General features: G+C 39.6%; 3 protein-coding genes across 5 annotated transcripts in view; 1 reads left to right on the forward strand and 2 right to left on the reverse strand.

Annotated features, from left to right (window-relative positions):
• LOC134845584 (uncharacterized) overlaps positions 1 to 8,358 on the forward strand; it is a 482,353-nt gene extending 473,995 nt beyond the window's left edge. The window contains exons 2-9 of one of the 3 annotated variants that reach the window (XM_063862540.1): positions 1,260 to 1,353; positions 4,818 to 5,162; positions 5,675 to 5,800; positions 5,868 to 6,030; positions 6,140 to 6,187; positions 6,260 to 6,329; positions 6,840 to 7,008; positions 7,122 to 8,358. In XM_063862540.1, coding sequence (XP_063718610.1) covers positions 1,291 to 1,353; positions 4,818 to 5,162; positions 5,675 to 5,800; positions 5,868 to 6,030; positions 6,140 to 6,187; positions 6,260 to 6,329; positions 6,840 to 7,008; positions 7,122 to 8,255 — 2,118 coding nt within the window. In that variant the 5' untranslated portion in view covers positions 1,260 to 1,290 and the 3' untranslated portion in view covers positions 8,256 to 8,358. The remainder of the gene's footprint in view (positions 1 to 1,259; positions 1,354 to 4,817; positions 5,163 to 5,674; positions 5,801 to 5,867; positions 6,031 to 6,139; positions 6,188 to 6,259; positions 6,330 to 6,839; positions 7,009 to 7,121) is intronic. The other 2 variants (XM_063862543.1, XM_063862541.1) reach the window with 2 other exon arrangements.
• A 6,360-nt stretch (positions 8,359 to 14,718) lies between these two features.
• Positions 14,719 to 15,627, reverse strand: LOC134846582 (uncharacterized). The gene has a single exon (XM_063863966.1). The coding sequence runs from the start codon at positions 15,625 to 15,627 to the stop codon at positions 14,719 to 14,721; it is 909 nt and encodes a 302-aa protein (XP_063720036.1).
• Positions 15,628 to 15,719: 92 nt separating this feature from the next.
• On the reverse strand, positions 15,720 to 16,790 carry LOC134846583 (uncharacterized). The gene has a single exon (XM_063863967.1). The coding sequence runs from the start codon at positions 16,788 to 16,790 to the stop codon at positions 15,720 to 15,722; it is 1,071 nt and encodes a 356-aa protein (XP_063720037.1).
• Positions 16,791 to 17,907: the final 1,117 nt, after the last annotated feature.

Consider the following 17,907-nt stretch of genomic DNA (forward strand, 5'->3'; position numbering starts at 1 on the left):
ATTTAGTTAATTTGAGTGTTTTGACCGAAGCCGAAAGCAGTAACCTTTTGTCGACCCGATGTTAGAAAGACCACCGAAAAGTACTGGCTTGGTAGAGACGGTGAAAAGCATGCAAAGCTCTGTTTAGACGTTAGCCAGTCGTCTTAAGACTTAGTTTTGTCTTCCGTCGATATGTATCTTCCGGGCGAATGTTACATAGATGTTTTTATGGCGCTCCTGGGTGTTATTCTTTTTAACATCATGACCGGCAGAACCGTTAACGAGCACTCCGCGCCGTTAACGAGCACTCCGGCAAAAAATCCAGGCTTGGTAAAAAAACATCAGAAATCAAATGAGGCCAGCAATTTTTGCCAAATTTATCAATTCAGACATTAACTTAAAAATGTTTCTAAATGCTGAGCAAAAGAGCTTTGGTATGATACCACATTTGACATATGAATTTCAATGCTCAGCTGTTTCTGCACCCATTGTAACTACAAAAAAATTGCCACGTGCAGTCGTTCGTTGCTGAAAATCGCTCGTTCCAAAAACTTCCACTTTGTCCATTTTCTCTAATATGCGGTTTCTGAGGCCAGTTAGTTTCTCAAATTCTATATGTGCGTATGAGCGCACATATAGAATTTGAGAAACTAACTGGCCTCAGAAACCGCATATTAGAGAAAATGGACAAAGTGGAAGTTTTTGGAACGAGCGATTTTCAGCAACGAACGACTGCACTTGGCAATTTTTTTGTAGTTACAATGGGTGCAGAAACAGCTGAGCATTGTTTTAAGAAGAAATCGGGACGAAGAATCCCCAATAGCATTGCTGTAAATACCCTGCAAGGTGAATTCCCGTAGGTTCCAATATTCATAGGTTCCAAAATAAAAAAATCAGTCGCATAAGTTCCAAAATTTATCTTCTTGAATTCTGATTGGTTTAAATTTGAGCCAACGAATTTATGGATCGATTGTTTACTGTTCAACCAGCATAAACTGAAGCTGCAGAATAGTGACCGCCGCAGCCGCGCCAACGTGTTGCGAGCTTGCCACCAAAGGGTAGGACTCTATTCGAAATTTAGAGCAGGTTATCGCCGCAAAGCGGCGACCTTAAACCGAGACTCGGCTAATTTAGTCTTTTGACCAATTGAAAAGATTTGGAACTTATGCGACTGCTTTTTTATTTTGGAACCTATGGGACTGATTTTTTATTTTAGAACCTATGAATACGCACCACCCTGCAAGAACAACAACCTAATGATTCTAGTACTCAATGATTTCAGATTGGGTGAGATGTGACAAAATTGATTAAATGCAGAAAGAAAGAGCGTTACCGATTGCTATCCGGCCAAAACCGCCGAATCAGTTCATTTTGGTACGCTGTTCTTTTTAATGCATTCTACTACATGATTATACTATAAGTTCTGGGAATTGTGGTCAATTTAGCTCAATCCACAAAATTCATGGGTCGTTAACAATTCACCCAGTTTAGTTTTCAGGGAACTCCGCCTAGTCTCGCATTATAATAATTGTGTTTATTTTCCAGCTGAATAAATGCGGCAAAAATAGTGAGAGAAGCCATTTTGAAATAGAATTCATATGGAATTTTTCACCCGGTGCGGCACGTCCTTCTAGTATTCAGATCAGAATTCGGCGTAATTACAATAGAGGGGTGACTGCATCTTATTTTTAACCACATGAAACCTAAACTGGTCAAACTGAAAGAATTTTGAAGGCTCATCTCCGATTTTGTTTCCAACTAATTATTTGTGAACAATTTTATGTTGTTAAATAATGGGACAATTTATTTTTCATTAGGGACCCCTGAGTTTTCGCCTGACATCTCGATCACAATTTGCCTAAAAAATTTTTCCGCGAAGTTTTATTGTTGGTTTATTAATTTTTCTGAAATGAAACACTAGCGAGCATGCTGAGTGAGACAGAAGTTTCCTTCTTTTTCCAACCTAAGTCGCAAATAATTTTGCCTTTTTGGGGTGCTTTAACGCCCTTTTGATAGCATGTGCTTTGACACTCGGTTAGTAATAAGTAATTATAGTTGAAGCAATTTTAATTCGTCAAATGAACCGAAAAAACTGTTTGTTTCAAACAATAGTACAATAATAAAAACTGTATTTCAGAATTTTACCTACTGAATATATTTCGCAATTTTTTTGAAATGCATAATTTATACAATTTGGTATTATGATTTCCTATTTATTTTATTCAAAATTAGTGTGGATGCTTCCAGCTTGCTATATTCCAAAGTATTACTTGCAAAGTTGTGTCTATTTGTATTTGGTGCCAATTTTGCCGCATCGCATTGGCAATTTATTAGCATATATAGCTGCTTTATTTGTGGCTAAATTTTGTAACTTGTCAACGGTCCGCGGTGAAGATGCGAGGTCAGGGGATCCTGTTCTTCTAGTCGTTGGATCGAATCCGCCTTAGCAGAAGTTTTTATTTTGATGGCTTATTTTACCTTTTTTTCTTATTTCACTTTATGGAGCGGTTTTTGTCTTTTTTGCGCGCTAGTGTTTGCGAAGAGCAGCTTCGCCTTTGCGTTAAGTTTCCAATCGAAACGTACTGATTAGTCGTACTCTTATTTCTGTGCATATGTTGTAGGTAGCGTCATGTTATGATTTACGTTTTTCAATATAAGTCGCAAATAAAAGTGCTGATTTATTTGTTGACACTTTTGCCTAACATCTGGTTTACTTTTGCTGTCAAACTTTTCCGTCAAATCTAATCAAGGGTTCAATCAAAAAACAAGTGGGAACTTTCTTTGCATGTGCAGCTACGGTCTCGTTTTGTAGAAAATACTGTTAGACTAGACTACCTATCAAATTTGAGACAAAAGTTTCACTCGAATGTTTTTTTTTTGTCGAAAACTTTTCTGTCAAATCCACGATCGAGGGTTCAATCAAAAAACAAGTAGTAGCAACTTTTTTTGCATAAGCAGCTATGGTCTCGTTTTGTAGAAAATACTGTTAGACTAGACTACGTATCAAATTTGAGATAAAAGGTTCACTCGAATGTTTTTTTTTGTCGAAAAGTATTCTGTCAAATCTAAGATCAAGGGTTCAATCAAAAAACAAGTAGTTCTTTGCATAAGCAGCTATGGGCTGATTTTGTAGACAATACTGTTTGACTACATACCAAGTTTGAGATAAAAAGTTCACTCGAAAGAACAGATGCTAAGAATTTTTTCTGCATAGCAGCTGAGCCCAATTTTACGCAGAAAAGACCTTCTAAAACTAACTCTGAAAATATATTTTTCAAAACAATAAAATGAGGTCAAAGCTGCTGATGCTGAGACGATTCCTACTGATGCTGAGACAATTCTTTGATTTTTCAATTGAACACTGTATCTTGAGAAGTCAAAAAGTTGCAAGTAAGTGAGTTGCAATGTTATCCCCTGAGTAGTAGAAGAGTGGGCTGATCAGGGGGGGGGGGGGGGTGGGTGGGTGCAGACCCAATGTTTCAAGATTGGGAATATTTTAATACATGGCAAAATCTATAACCTATCTTAATACAATGGAAATCTTTTCCCTATCTTGATACATAGCTTGCAGACAGTATGTTCTATTCCCTATCTTAGAACATGAGGGTCTGCACCCACCCCACCTCCCCTGATCAGCTGATTAGCGATTATTTCTAATTGTGGGAAGGAATCCAGGCTTTTCCCCCGCCTCGCACGGTCATCAATTTTTTTAGTTGAACGAAAGGTTTTACTATGTTGGTTAATGAGAACAAATATGTTTATCATAGCCTTTTTTGTCTGCTTAGCGGCCCTGCTCAATTTTACGCAGAAAAGAGTTATAAAACTAAGAAGTCTGAAAATATTTTTTTAAACATTAAAATGAGGTCAAAGCTGCTGATGCAGAGAAAATACCCACTCTGATTTCTCGATTGAAACCTTTACCCCCGAGAAGTCAAAAATTTCTTTTGAAGTAATGACCTTTTTTGGAAAGTTTTTGATTTTCTCGAAAACTACGGTGCCAAATCTGACATTAATTGTTAAGTAAGTTGAAGGTTATCCCCTGAGTATTAGAAGAGTGAGCTGATGGGGCAGACCCCCATGTTTTAATATAGGGAATATCTTAATACATTGCAAAACCTATGACCTATCTTAATACATGGGAAATTTGTTCCCTATCTTAATACATAGCTTGCAGATCGGATATTCTATTCCTTATCTTAAAACATAACTGCACGCACCTCCCCCCCCCCTACTATCAGCTCACTCTTCTTCTACTCCCCTGCTTAGCGCTTATTTCTAACTGTGAGAAGGAATCCAGGCTTCCCCCCACCTCACACGGGCATCAATTTTTTGGTTAAACGAAAGGTTTTACGATGTTGGTTATGGAGAATTTTCATAACAATTGGAAAATTTGATCAATAAGTTTACTTCAAGAAATTTGCAGGTAAAGGAAAGGAAAAAGAGCCGGAATCCGCTATGGACTTAAGAAATATTTGACATTTTGACCCATTTTTGGCCTTCGTTCAGTTTCCCGACAAGGACCGTGCCATTTCTGAATTTAAGAATTCAATCGAACGCAGATTTTTTCTAATTAAGGAGTTTTATCTGTAATTTTGATAAAAATAACCTCTATACTTTCTAATTGTTCAATTTTTGTCACAATCTGAAAATTCCGCATTACCTCCGACATCAGTATATTTTAAGAAAAATAATATCAAACTTGAACCTCTAGCTTCAGTATATTTTTAAATCAGTTTCACATTTTGAAGCTTGTTTTTGCCGTTTCATGGCTTGCGTTTGCGAACTCAAAGCTTCGTTTATGTTGATGATTTGATTTGTTGAATTGTTCATATGCGCAGGCTCAGTCAACCGACGCTGTACAGCAACTTTCTCCTTCGGGTAACGCCTATGGAACAAGTCAGCCGATCGCAATCACTGGTTCTCCTAATCCGAAACAAAAAGGCGTCCAGTTTGCACAGCCTGGCTTTTCTTTGAATACAGCTCGTCTAAACTTGGAAAATGCTGCCGCTCATTCAGCGCCAAACAACACTGTTAACTATGGATCACTGGACAGCAGGCGTTACACCAAAATTGGCCATAAAGTGCCATTACAGTCCATTCCACAGCAATCCCAAATCAGTCCATCTCTCCCACCGTCTTTGTTCAATAATATACAACTTGCTGGCTCATATCAAAGCTCAGAGGTCTGTCTTTTTATTTTTGTCTTTTAGTTTTGAGTCGATGAACGTAGTGAAGGCTCTTATATATGTCTTGATGATTTTTTTTTTTGCTTTTTTCTGGTTTACTTTTCGCGGTTTGACTTAAGTTCAGTTCATTTCTTTTGTTTAAAGGAAGGCAAACTTCTATGTCAAACTGCAAAAGTGTAAAGGTCACAAAAAACGTGATCGACTTCTAATTTCGTAAATGGAAATTAATTATCAGATTTCCCAGCAAAAGAAACTTCATCTTTTGTTCCAGCTTTCTCAAATAGGGTTAATTTTATCAAAAAGGGTCAAACATAAATTGCTCTAGAAATTCGAAGAGCTCTGAGGGCATAAATTTGTCCTTTAAATTTCGCAAGTTGAAGTTTTTTCAAAAAATAAGTCAGTTTTGTTTCTGTTTCGATAAGTTAACTGAATATTTTCGTACTCTATGTTCTTTCTTAACTTATTAAATGACGGTGTTTTTCAAAAAGTGAGAGATGGTGTTTTTGTAGGATAATGACTCGCTTTTTGCGGACTCCGATTGCATGGAAGATGGTGGCAATGCAACTGCGACGCCAGAAGTGGACGATGACGAAGATACCCTGGACCGCATTAACCCAACAATTGACTTATCACAGGTTTGACTCTACTTAAGACATTTTGAAAAGAAAAATATCTGGATAGTTCAAGTTTCCCCTATTTCAGTACCCCCAGTTCCAGCTAATCGAAATTGGTGATGGTTCAGGACAGATTATATCTAGCCCTAATTTCAATAACAGCTCGAACTCGACAATTCCGTTTTCCACCTCTTGTCCGGAGAATCTGGCAAGAAATCGAGCTGAGTTAGCTGAAATCAGTCCGGGTCCAGGTAAAAAAAGTTTATTTTCTGATTTTGGACCCAAATAATCTAGGTTAAAAGTTGAACTAGAATGCTTCCTAATAGTTCATACGATGTGATTCATGTTAATTGATTTCAGTAGCAGAAAAAGATAAAGACCGGATTAAGAAAGACAATCATAACAAAGGTTTGTGTCTTCACTCACTTCAAAAAACATGTTTTGAGAGCACAATTTGTCAAATTGAGTTTGATTTTCAAGTTGAGAGACGTCGCAGATATCACATCAACGATCGCATCCAGGAATTAGGATTGTTATTGCCCCGAAAAGAGTAAGCAGACTTGCATAAACACTTGCATAAAACATGAAATGGTCCATGTGAACAATCTTCTCCCCTGAATTGACCAAGTGAACAATCGCCTCCCAACAATCTCCCCCCCCCCCCCTAAAATTAAAGGGCAAATTCAAACAGTAAGGCCTGCAAGTGCTATGCTCATATCTGATAGGCTGAAAAGTATTACGTTTAACCAAGTGAACGATCTCTTCATTGATTTGACTAAGGGGGAAATTGTCCACTTGGTCCCATGAAATTAGTGTGACAGAAAGCTTCTCTTAGTCATGAATCCTATTTTGTCATTTTGGGTACGGAGACAAGGATGGAGAAAATTGACACCTTTGCATAAGAAGGAAGGTTTTTGGTTAATACGGAAAATTTATTCGATAGTAATTTATGCGAGAGTACAATGATTTTTAAAGCTTACAGCTCTGCCGCTAAATATTTTTCCTCCAAAAATGAAGATGATGTTTGAATGAATTATGACCATGTGGTGAAATACACTAGAATGACTAGTGTTGGTGGTAGGGAGATGAAGATCAACAAGGGCAACATCCTGAAGAGTGCCTGTGAGTACGTGCGGGAAGCTAGACAGCTAGAGGAGGAGTACAAGTTGATGGGATCCAAACTCCAAGACTTCGACAAGGTCGCACAGTGCCTCCTCAGCCGAATCAATGTGAGTAGAAACATAGAGAGTTATACTTTCAAGGTAATTTACGTTGAATATGATTTTTTTTTCTCCAATTTTCTAATGGATTATTTTTTAAAAACTTCTATGTAATCGCTTAGGAACTGGAGTGTAATTGTCAAAGAGCAGGAGTCTCCTATCCAAAGCCCTCTTCAGACCAGGAAATATCAATGCAAGCGGTCGCCTCCGGACGGCTCTTTGGAGGCTTGTCAGTCATCAACAACGGACAGCTTCTTAACTCCCTTTCTAATAACCAACCTCAAACTGCCAGCAGCACACCTCCGTTGCCCATTTCCCCACGTTCGAACTCGTCAAATGCGTTCGAAAAATCAGCTTCTCAGGGGCCTTATTTGAGTCCCCTGGTAGCCGCGAAAAGTCCATCGATGTCAAGGATCCCGACGGTAACAGGTCCCCGAGGCACTACAGATCAAGCAGCTTCAGATACTAATTCTGAACTTGTCAACTTGCTGAGCACCCAAACTAGCAATGGGCCATCTCTATTACCCTCCTACTTTCACCCTCAGTCTTCGTCCCAGTCTACCCATTGTTTCAACCAATCAGATCACAAGTTGAGAAATGTTCCATCTATCGTCATGACCCCATCAAGACAACACTCTTCGCATGTGCCGGTAAGAGCAGTAGTTCCTCAGAACATGCGAATATCAACGGGAAGTCACTCTGTTAGAATATCAGGAAATCATTCGAATGTAAAATCAGAGCCACTGACACCGGCTCCAGCTACGAGCGAGTTCTGTCAAGGTCAAGAAAGGCAGCATTCAGAAGCAGGGAAGTCTTCGGTATCTCCGGAAAACTCAAGAAACCAGCAACGTGCTCCGTTCAAACATTCCACTGGTCGGGCAATGACAAAATCTTGCCCTGATCAGCTACCTTCGCCCCTAGTGGATGTCAAACCAACTAACTTAGGAGTTTCGAATTGTCTTAGCGAAGAGTTGTCAGCGGAGGAAATAAATTTGTGCAACGTAGTGATGGATCTGGACTTCTCTCCAGATGTTCCAAGCGCACCTTTGGCCTTCGACCCAAATGAGATAGTTCAAACTGCAAGTAACAATGGATCGCAAAGTTTCATGGACCTGCATGAGGGCAGAAATTACAGGAATAATTGCTTGCCAGATGTGTCCCAGAATTCGCTCGGATGCAATCCAAATGTACCTATCAGTAGTGCCATGGACGACCAGCAATTTGATTTCGATATGTCAATGGCCGCAAACTATTAGAAAAATAGAGGGTAATATTTGTCCAAGTAGTGGAAGTAATGTATGCTCAAGTTCAAAAATCAAAAGCATCCAACAAAAATAATCGAAATTTTTGCGAGCTTGCTGTAAGCTGTTCTGTAAAATGATCAATTGGTGTAAGGATATAGTCTCTTAAGCGACTTTTCACTCCCTGATTGTTTTTGGAAGCATGGAAAAACAGCATTTTGGCTTTTGAACTCGTTAGGAAGATTTAGTCAATATTTACTGGTGAATATTAAACTGAACTTGCTCCCCTGTTTTACAGTCTGATTATGGTTGTGCTCTTAGAGCACGATGTGATTAATAATTTTAAATTGTGTAGTGCCTTATCGATATAGATGATTAGATATAATTACATATTGTTTTATGGTTGTACTGTGCATTGAACAGAGTTCACCACATAACCCGAACTTAATCAAAGTTTTGCCAGACATGTTCTTGTGTCTATTACAAAACAAGTAGTTGTTTTCGAAGGAGAACTCTGTTCAATTCCTGATTTGAACAAGATATATTTTCCAGGTAGTGTCTGTAGAATCTGATTATCGATTAGATCATAATCTGAGCAGAATCATGATATTAATTCGAAACTTTAACATGCGGATCTGTTTATTTGTAAAAGGAGCTATAATTGAGTGAATCGCAATTTATTGGATAGACATTTGAATGAATCGATTGATTTTAAAAACTTGTTTGAAAAAAAAACTGTAAATTTAAACAAAATGCAAAACTTATATTGGAATATTACAATGCAATGTCGATCCGATCAATAGCAGCAGATTTAGGTTTATTGTAACTTTGACAGTTTCGTTGAACCCTTATGCTCCACTAACTTGATTGTTGCATACTTAGATAGATTATTTGCGTAGCTTAGTTAGATGTTAGTTAGGGTTAGTTAGATTACTGATATAGTACATATTCGCTTATTGTTCTAATTCGCAGAAAGGACAATTCACACTTTCACCACATGTTTTTAAGTATAAAAGAGCGAAGTGATTTTCACTTATATAGGTCTTGATATTTTTTCAGGAAGTCTTATAACTTGTTCACGCTCAAATTTACTACGTTCAAGAATCGAAAGTGAATAAGCAAGCAGGAAAAAATTCAATAGTTTCTGGTGCAAGAAATTTGTCACAACTCATGAACCATTTGCAGAATTCAAGGAGTGTTCGTTGACCAAAACAAAATAGTTTGTTACTTGTTTTTCCCAAACAATTGATTTTGGATGCTGCACTAAATCTAGAAAAATATAATAACAGCGACGCAGCGAGTGAAACAATCAGTGTGTGTGTGTGTGTGTGTGTGTGTGTGCCGACGGTACTTCAAGTTGATTCGGAAATATGACTTTTATTATTGTTGAATGCTCTCATTTTTTTCTGGTTCTCGTTCAGATTCGGTAATAGCCAAACTAACCAAAAAAATGTTTTTCCCCTCATTTTTGTTGTCGAAACTTGCACTTGCACAGCAACTACTACTATCCTTACCCTATTTTGTCTTTTGATTTCTTTTCTGCAAGTGACGCGAAGGCAGAAAAGACGTGATAGACTTCCAGATTAAAAAAAGGATTTAAACAAAAGGTTTTCCAGAATTCTAAAAACTTTTGAAATCCAATTAGCTCTAAAACTATGTTCATTATTTACTGAAATCAAAAATATTGGAATTTTTATAAAACCAGCGTTTTTGAGTGAATTGACACTTCCCTTACTTAATGTTTGGTATGTGTTTTCTTTGCAAGGTGTTCTTATTCTTTTCTGGCATTTCATTGGATTGATTTGTGATTGTTCTTCCCAGTTTGAGGGCTTGATTTGTTTCAAGTGCTTGACTTAGATAGACAATGTGCCTGTCCAATTTCAAAAATAAAATGAAAAGAGGGTATAACTTGTTTTTAGTAATTTCAATTTCATGAAGTTTTGATTGTTTTCCATATTTTGTTTTTATCCTATCGATATCTCGTTTGAAAATTCTATCGCTTAAATGCAGTCTAATCGTTAAAAAAGCAGAAAATTTTTTGAAATGTCAAATGTAGTTTTTATGCATGAGGAGAAAGGATATGCAAAAAGACTGCTCGTATCAGGGCAAAGGCCTGACTGTTCGGACTGCCCTTTAACTAGTTCCGAACAGTTTTCGTTGAACTAAATATTGACTAACTTCGAATTTCAGGCTGGTAACATCAAATTTTAAGTGTTAAAGTTAGGGTCATGTATGGAATTAAAACGACCAATTAGCTTGTCTCATTTCAATTTGAACAATTTTGAAGTAAAAAAACGAGCAGATCCGGTCGACAAACCTCATGTTTATATGCTGGTGTGCACACCCGGATAGGTACACGCAGTACCAGGGATCAATCCTCCAAATGAGCAAACACTCGTTTAAAAATTGGTCTGAATCAAAAAACACCCAAGCATATATTTTCCTCTTTTTTTTTCGGACCAACAAGGTTTCTTCAGATATTCCAACAAATGAGACCAGGCGACAACCGTCTACATCAAAATATTTTATTGCAACAGCAAGGAAGGAATGTGTATTTTTTCCCATTTCAGTGCATTGCAAGTAAACGGATTATTCGTTCCAACTTTCGAACAAAAAATGGAATTTTTATGCTCGGTTCGATTTTTTTGTTCAGTCAGTTTTCGACTTTTTAACTAATCAACTTGATGGCAATTTTTTATACCCTCTAAAGGATATTGTTATCCGGAGCTCAAATATTTGACAAATACCTGTGGTCAATTTTTGTGAAGTTGTTTGGATTTGAAAATTGCTAGTTTGGCCAATTTGGGATAATTAACGCGAGATATTTTGCGTTCTTAAATCGCGTTTAATCATAATTGAAATGAGGCAAACCATTCAGTTTTATTATTGTTCCGACTTTCGATACGAAAGTAACGGAATATTTGTGCTCGGGGTGCGGTTTTTTTCTTCAGACAAATTTCGACTTTTTAACTAGCCATTTTTGACGGAATTTTTTTGATATCATTCAAAAGGTATTGTTGTCCTGAGCTTAAATTTGAAAAGATATTTCACCTGTGATCATTTTTCGTAAAGTTATGAGGGTTTAAAGATTGCCATTTTGGCCATTTTGACCAATTTGGGACAATTAACGCGCAATATAATTCGCGCTATTAACGCGTAAGCGAGATTTAATCCGTCTTATAAATCGTTCCAAATTGGTTGAACGAAGCTTATTTGCCCTAATTGATTTGTTACAAGGAACAAAATCTATCTTTTTGTACTTTATATGGCGTGTGGGGGGATGATTTTCAAAAAAAATTTTAAATTTTAGAAAAAAAAATTTCATTATTTTATTTCATTTAAGTTTTTTTATCTATTACTGCTGCTCAATAAACCTTAAAAGGCAATCGGAACATTCAGGGCTTCGCACTGATACGAGCAGTCTTGTTAGTATTAGTACATAGTTTGGTCAATTTTGCGTAAAAAAATTGGCCTTTAAATGCACTCGCAATATTAAGGGTTTTGCACTGATATACGAACGGTCTTGTTCTGGCGTTATTCGATAAGCATTTATTCGATAATGTTCACTGGATAGATTAAAAATACCTCCAACTGCGTTTTCCAAATGTTTGCATAAATCATTTGATCAATAAAAAAGCAAACATCCCAAAAAACGTACCAATGTTTTTCAATACTTTGAAAACAGTTGACACCGTAAAATTCAATAAAGAATGCTTTCTAGTCATCAAAGCTTTTTTCATTCCCATTCCAGTCACATTTTGATTCAACATGGAATCAAAAGCAATGCAAAACTTAAGATGACAAAAAAGAGTCGCGGAAGCCGTTAATTTCATGTTAAATTTGAATCATAAATTCGCGTCTTGTTTTCCACACGATGAAATAATTAGCATGCAATTTTTCGTTTTTTTTTTAAATTTAATTTCGAATTTAGCTGCAACAAGCATAGCGACAAGTACGAGCTGATATAAAACCGATTGAAGTTGAATGAAAACACCAATTGAACAGTTAACAGCTCTTGCATTTATCCAGACATCTTGAACATCAATGTGATGAAATAAAAAGTACACGATATTGAATTCTGTTTTCGTCTAAACCGTCACTTAAAGAATGAGCAAAGAGAAGCCAGGATCATCCAAGATCATATTTTCTGATTGTCTCAGCTAACACGTATTTTAAGACCGTTGTGAACATGCCTAAATTCTCTTCAATGACACGAGTACTTCTACCAGAAAGGGAGCTTTATTGGATGCCTAGGTTGATCAAAGATTTTGTGATACCAAAGCGAGCTTCTGACAGACATGGCAATGAACCGAAATTTCTCGGCCCGGTGGCTAATAAACGGCTAAAACATGGTTCATAAGGAAAATACGTAATTTATAAGCAAAGCGAAATCTTATCATCATAGTAACATATCACAAAACATCATAAAGTCACATTTAGTTTATAAATTACAGTTCATTGCTATGAGTGGTACATGGAAAGTACATATAAAGTATGACATAACAAATAACAGAACATATGAAGGTTTTTTAACTGCTGAGTTCAGTAGTAAAGGCCGGCTCTGTTGGACATCGAAAGCACCTCGACGTCTTCCACGTTAGCCGGCTGGAGGTTGGCGGGTCGCTCAGATACCGCGAGACTAATTCTGAATAGTGTTTCTTAGACTGACGGGAACTTGCATGTATCTCTATCATCCCGCCGGATAATGGCAAACATCCTACGTATTATATTATGATTTATACTGGTCGTATGATCTTCATAGTTGTGGTGCACATAGGTAAAAGTAATGGCCTTTAGAAGAAAAGTTAATTGTTTACCAAACTGTTGTTTTACGTTACGTGATTCTGTTTGTCAATACATCCGTATTAAGGAATATAAATTGCTCATAAACTGGTGTATGACAATATCCATACCTTTTCGCGCGACAATTCCAGAAGTGCAGCACATCGACATCTGTGGCCTAAAATTAAAAACTTGTATTCAAGTATTTAGTAGTCTAAAAAAACAATCAGCCCATTGCGGCCCATTGACCCATTTTGAGGCTGCGGTTCGGCCAATGGGCGACCCGGCTAATTGCCATATCTGGCTTCTGGTTACTCTAAAGAGGGCGTTTTTTCGTAGCTCGTGATTCTAGGCCAGTCGAAAGAAAAAAAACAGTTTTGACTCCTGAGGTTTACAGAAGTTGACTGACAATGGCAATACTTTTTGGGTGATTAAGATTCCAATTTCAAATCGTAGTTTAGTTGTTTCTTTTTTTTTTAAATGATTTCTTTTGATTATTGAGTTTTGAGTCTTTTTTACTAATTTGGCGGCATATTCATGTCGAAAATGTGGCAAAATTAGGTTCGGCAATGAATAAAGTTCAAATGTTATAGACATAGCCGGGCCCATTTGCAGGTTGCAAATTAGAAAATTGTTCGTTGAAGCTGATGGTACGTCGTCGTTGATTGTAATGGTCATCTAGTTGTTAGCTGTCGTTGATCATGTTGGTCATCTAGTTGTTACTGTGGTCCAATACTCGCGAGAGTTTGACTGCTGGTCGGTGTAGAATCCCGCTGCTAGTTTTAATTTCGCAGGAGCGAACGATTCCGTCTGCACCTGGGAAAGTACGAAGTACCCGTCCCAGGGGCCAAAGACCTCGAGGCGTTAGGTCTTCCAGTATCCATACAAGGTCTCCTTGCTGAAGATTTTCCACTTGCTTTGTCCATTTCGTTCGGGTCGTCAAGGTTGGCAAGTAGTCTTTGAGGTATCTGTTCCAGAACTGTTGACTCAAGGCTTGAGCTTGTTTCCAAGTTTTCTTGTCCGTTGTGTGGCGAGGGAGAAACAATCCGGGAGGCAAATTATTTGTTGGTCGTCCTAGTAGAAGGTGATTGGGTGTAAGGGGCTCGTCGTCGGTTGGGTCTGATGAGACGTGGGTTAGCGGGCGAGAATTCATCATAGCTTCAACCTCGCACGTGAAGGTTGACAGAGTTTCGTCGTCCAGTGCCCGTGTTCCAATGACTTTGTAGAAGGCAATCTTAAATGTTTTTATGAGGCGTTCCCATGATCCACCAAAATGAGGAGCTGCAGGTGGGTTGAATTTCCAGGTTATTCCAAGTAATTGGCATTGATTGTTGAAGTCGTTGCTGTGTTGAATCTCAGAAAGGCTTTCCTGTAATTCCTTGTCAGCTGCAACGAAGGCTTTTCCGTTGTCAGAGAAGATGATCCTGGGTTTACCGCGTCTAGCGATGAAACGGCGTATGGCTTGTAGAGTTGAGTTTGTGTCAATTTGCTGGCATATTTCTGAATGAACTGCTCGCGTGACGAGGCAGGTGAAGAAGAGAACGTATTGCTTACTGTACTCGTCGTTGTTCCGCGTGGCAAAGGGTCCAAAGAAGTCAATTCCTGTTGAGTAGAAGGGGTAACTGTTTTCCGATAAAGGGAGTCGTTGTAGGGGTAGATCTGCCATCAGAGGCTTCACTGGTTCCTGTCGAAGGCGTCAGCAAGGTATGCATTGTCGAATAGTTTTCTTCAGATGCTTGCGTGATCTTATGATCCAAAAGTCCTGCTGAAGAATGCTTCGGGTGTGTTCCATTCCACAATGGGAATTTATTTCGTGTGTTTGCTTCATGAAGAGTTGTATTGGGTAGTTTTCTGCGTTCAGAATGACTGGATGTCGACTGCAAAGTAGAAACGGGGCTTTCTGTAGTCGTCCTTTGGCACGTAAGTATCCGTGATCGTCGATGAAGGGGCAAAGAGTTTGCAGAGGGCTGCGGGGTGGAATGTCAGATTTCTTTGTCAGGCATGCTATTTCCTTGGGGAATGATTGATTCTGTGAGTGTTTATTGATCCATGCGAATCCTAAGGTGAGGTGTTGAAGTGAGAGGCTCTGGCGTGTCTTCCTTTTGATGTTTTCTGCGAAGAGAAGAACATATGAAGTAACTCTGAGTGCTCTTGTCCAAGTGCTAAATCGGTTGAAGTCGATTACTGATGTTGGCGGTTGTGGGTCGTTGTCTGTCAGATGAATATCGGCTGTAGGTTGTGTTGGCGGTGGCGGGTGATTAGGCCAATCTGATGATGGTCTTAACAAGAAGTCTGGTCCTTTGCTCCATCGTGAATCGGTAGTCATGTCACATGCTTTGTAACCACGTGTTCCGTCGTCTGCAGGGTTGTCTTTGCTGGGCACGTATCTCCAGTCCAGTGGAGATGTTGAGTCCATGATGAAATTCAGGCGGTTGGCAATGAAGATCCGGCGTCGTTGATTCGGCGAGTTTATCCAATGAAGAACTGTTGTACTATCTGTCCATAGTGTCGTACTGTCGATTCGTATGTCATGTTGTTCTTTGATGAAACGAGACAGTTTAGCTCCGTTAGTGGCGGCTTGAAGCTCGAGATTTGGAATTGTCATTCTGCTGATGGGTGCTACTCGGGCTTTTCCAATGACGAACTTGAGTTCCGTTGTGTCGTCGTCGTATCTGATTCTGAGGTAAGCAACTGATGCTAAGGCAAGTTCGGAGGCGTCGCTGAATACATGGAGTTGGGTTTCCAGTATCTTCGTTTCTGGTTTGAAGTAAGTCCGGGGCAGGCAGATGTCGTTGAATTGGCTTCGCTGTCTATCCAATCGTTGAGGTCTGTTAAGTGCTCCATGTTTAGAGGTTTGTCCCATTGAGGTCCATTACTCCAGGCAAGTTGAAGTGATTGTCGTAGTCGAATTGTCAGTGGAATCGTAATTCCAAGCGGGTCAAAGATTGGAGAACCAAACTTCAATAGTTTGCGCTGCGTTAAGTCCTTCTTGTCAATGGCGTGAAACTTCTTTGCTTCCACAAGAAAGACGTCCGTGTCTGGTTTCCATTTCACTCCAAGAACTCTTTCGAGGGGTCGTTCCTTCTTGGTGAGGCTGTCGCTGTTTTCCAAGTGGTTCTCGTTAACTGTTGTGAGGAATTGTTGAGAGTTTGAGGTCCATTTTGTGAGGTTAAAACCTCCAAGGCTGAACATCTTTTGAAGGTCGTTCATTAACTGGGTCGCTTCCGTCGGTGTTGAAACGGCTTTGTATAGGTCGTCTATGTATATGTTGCGTTTTGTGATTTGCTCCAAGGCTGGATACTTGTCGGCATTGTCCTTCGCACATTGTCGAGTTGCGTAGCAGGCAACACATGGTGAGTCGGTAGCTCCGAAGATGTGGCGGGTGTATTGGAAGGTTGCGGGTTGGCCCGTGTTGTCCTTCCACAGAAATCGCAAATACGGCTGGTCCTCTGGGCTCACGAAGACCTGCATGAACATTGCTTCTATGTCGGCAGAAATAGCGATTTGGTCCTCGCGAAATCGCATAACGATTCCAGTAAGGTTTGTGAGGAGGTCTGGTCCAGTTAGTAGGTTGCTGTTGAGTGATACTCCTTTGTAGATGCTCGATGCATTAAGGACTCGGCGTACCTTGCCAGGTTTATTGATGTTTGTCACTGGATGATGAGGAAGTTGCCATTTTCCTGTTGAGTCTTCATGGGAATCATCAACTTTGACTATGAAACCTTTCTGCAAGTCGGTGTCGATGGTCTCCTGATATTTCTGTGCCATCTAGGTGTTTCTCTTTAGTCGTTGGAGAAGGCTGTCGAGCTGCTTCTTGGCAAGCCATCTATTGTTTGGCAGTTGTTGTCCACGTTTCCAAAGCATTCCAATTTCGTAGTGTCCATTGGGCAAGCGGGTTGTTGAAGATTCCAAGATGCGGAGAGCTTCCTTGTCGTCTGTTGAGAGGCTGTGTTGGTCAGTTAAAATCCCTTCGGCGTCCATTTTCATCCATTCAGCTACGTGGCGAAACAGTGTATCGTCTGTCGTGAAGTTGATTGTGTTGATGTCGTTGGGTGTCGCTGCATTGTCTCGTCCACAGAGAGACCATCCAAGTGGCGTTTTCCATCCAATAGGCACATTTTGTTTTGAATGGATTACTTCTGAAGGTGTCACGAGTTCGGCGAAATCGCATCCAATGATGATTCCGATTTCTTTCGACGGCAGTGTGGCTATCCGAATGTGTTGAAGTGGCTCGTTCCTTCGGCAGATGGAGTTGACGAGTTCAGGGTTGAATTGGGAAAGGTTCCAATCCATTATGACGTCGATGTCATTTAGTTGAAATGGCTGCTTTTGCTGGTTGTAGGGTCCAATCGAGATCGTCATCTTTGTAGAAGCTGTGTCTGATGATGTCAGTGCTTGGTTTAGCTGGATGGCGTCGTCCAATTGCAGATCTGGTTTGAGTTGGAGGGCGATTGATGATTTAAGCAATGTCAGTTTGCTTCCACAATCAAGCATTGCGTAGGCATGAACTCTATGTTTGCCATGAGAGATCGTTATTGGCAGGGTCGGAATGTGGCGAGTCGATTTCCTTCTGCTTATGCTGGTGCTGCAGTTGGTGGTGTCGTCATGTTGTCTGGAGTTCCGGTTGGCTGTCTCCCTCTGTGTCGTCGAGTTGTAGGTGCTGCTGTTGTGCAGAAGTGTGTGGTGTTTCTTACTGCATCCATCCGTCCGGCAGGTTTGCGTTGATTGACAGTCGGCGAACTTGTGGGGGCTGAGGCAGTTGAAACATAGTTGTAGGTCCCTGGCATGCTGTAATCTGTCCTTTGGGTTCATTGCGATGAAGTGTTGGCATTTTCCAAGGTACTGGCAATTGCGTTTCTCCGGGCAAAAATCTCGTCGTTGATCC

This window comes from Symsagittifera roscoffensis, chromosome 5 (genome assembly GCF_963678635.1).
Source record: "Symsagittifera roscoffensis chromosome 5, txSymRosc1.1, whole genome shotgun sequence".
NCBI lineage: Eukaryota > Metazoa > Xenacoelomorpha > Acoela > Convolutidae > Symsagittifera > Symsagittifera roscoffensis.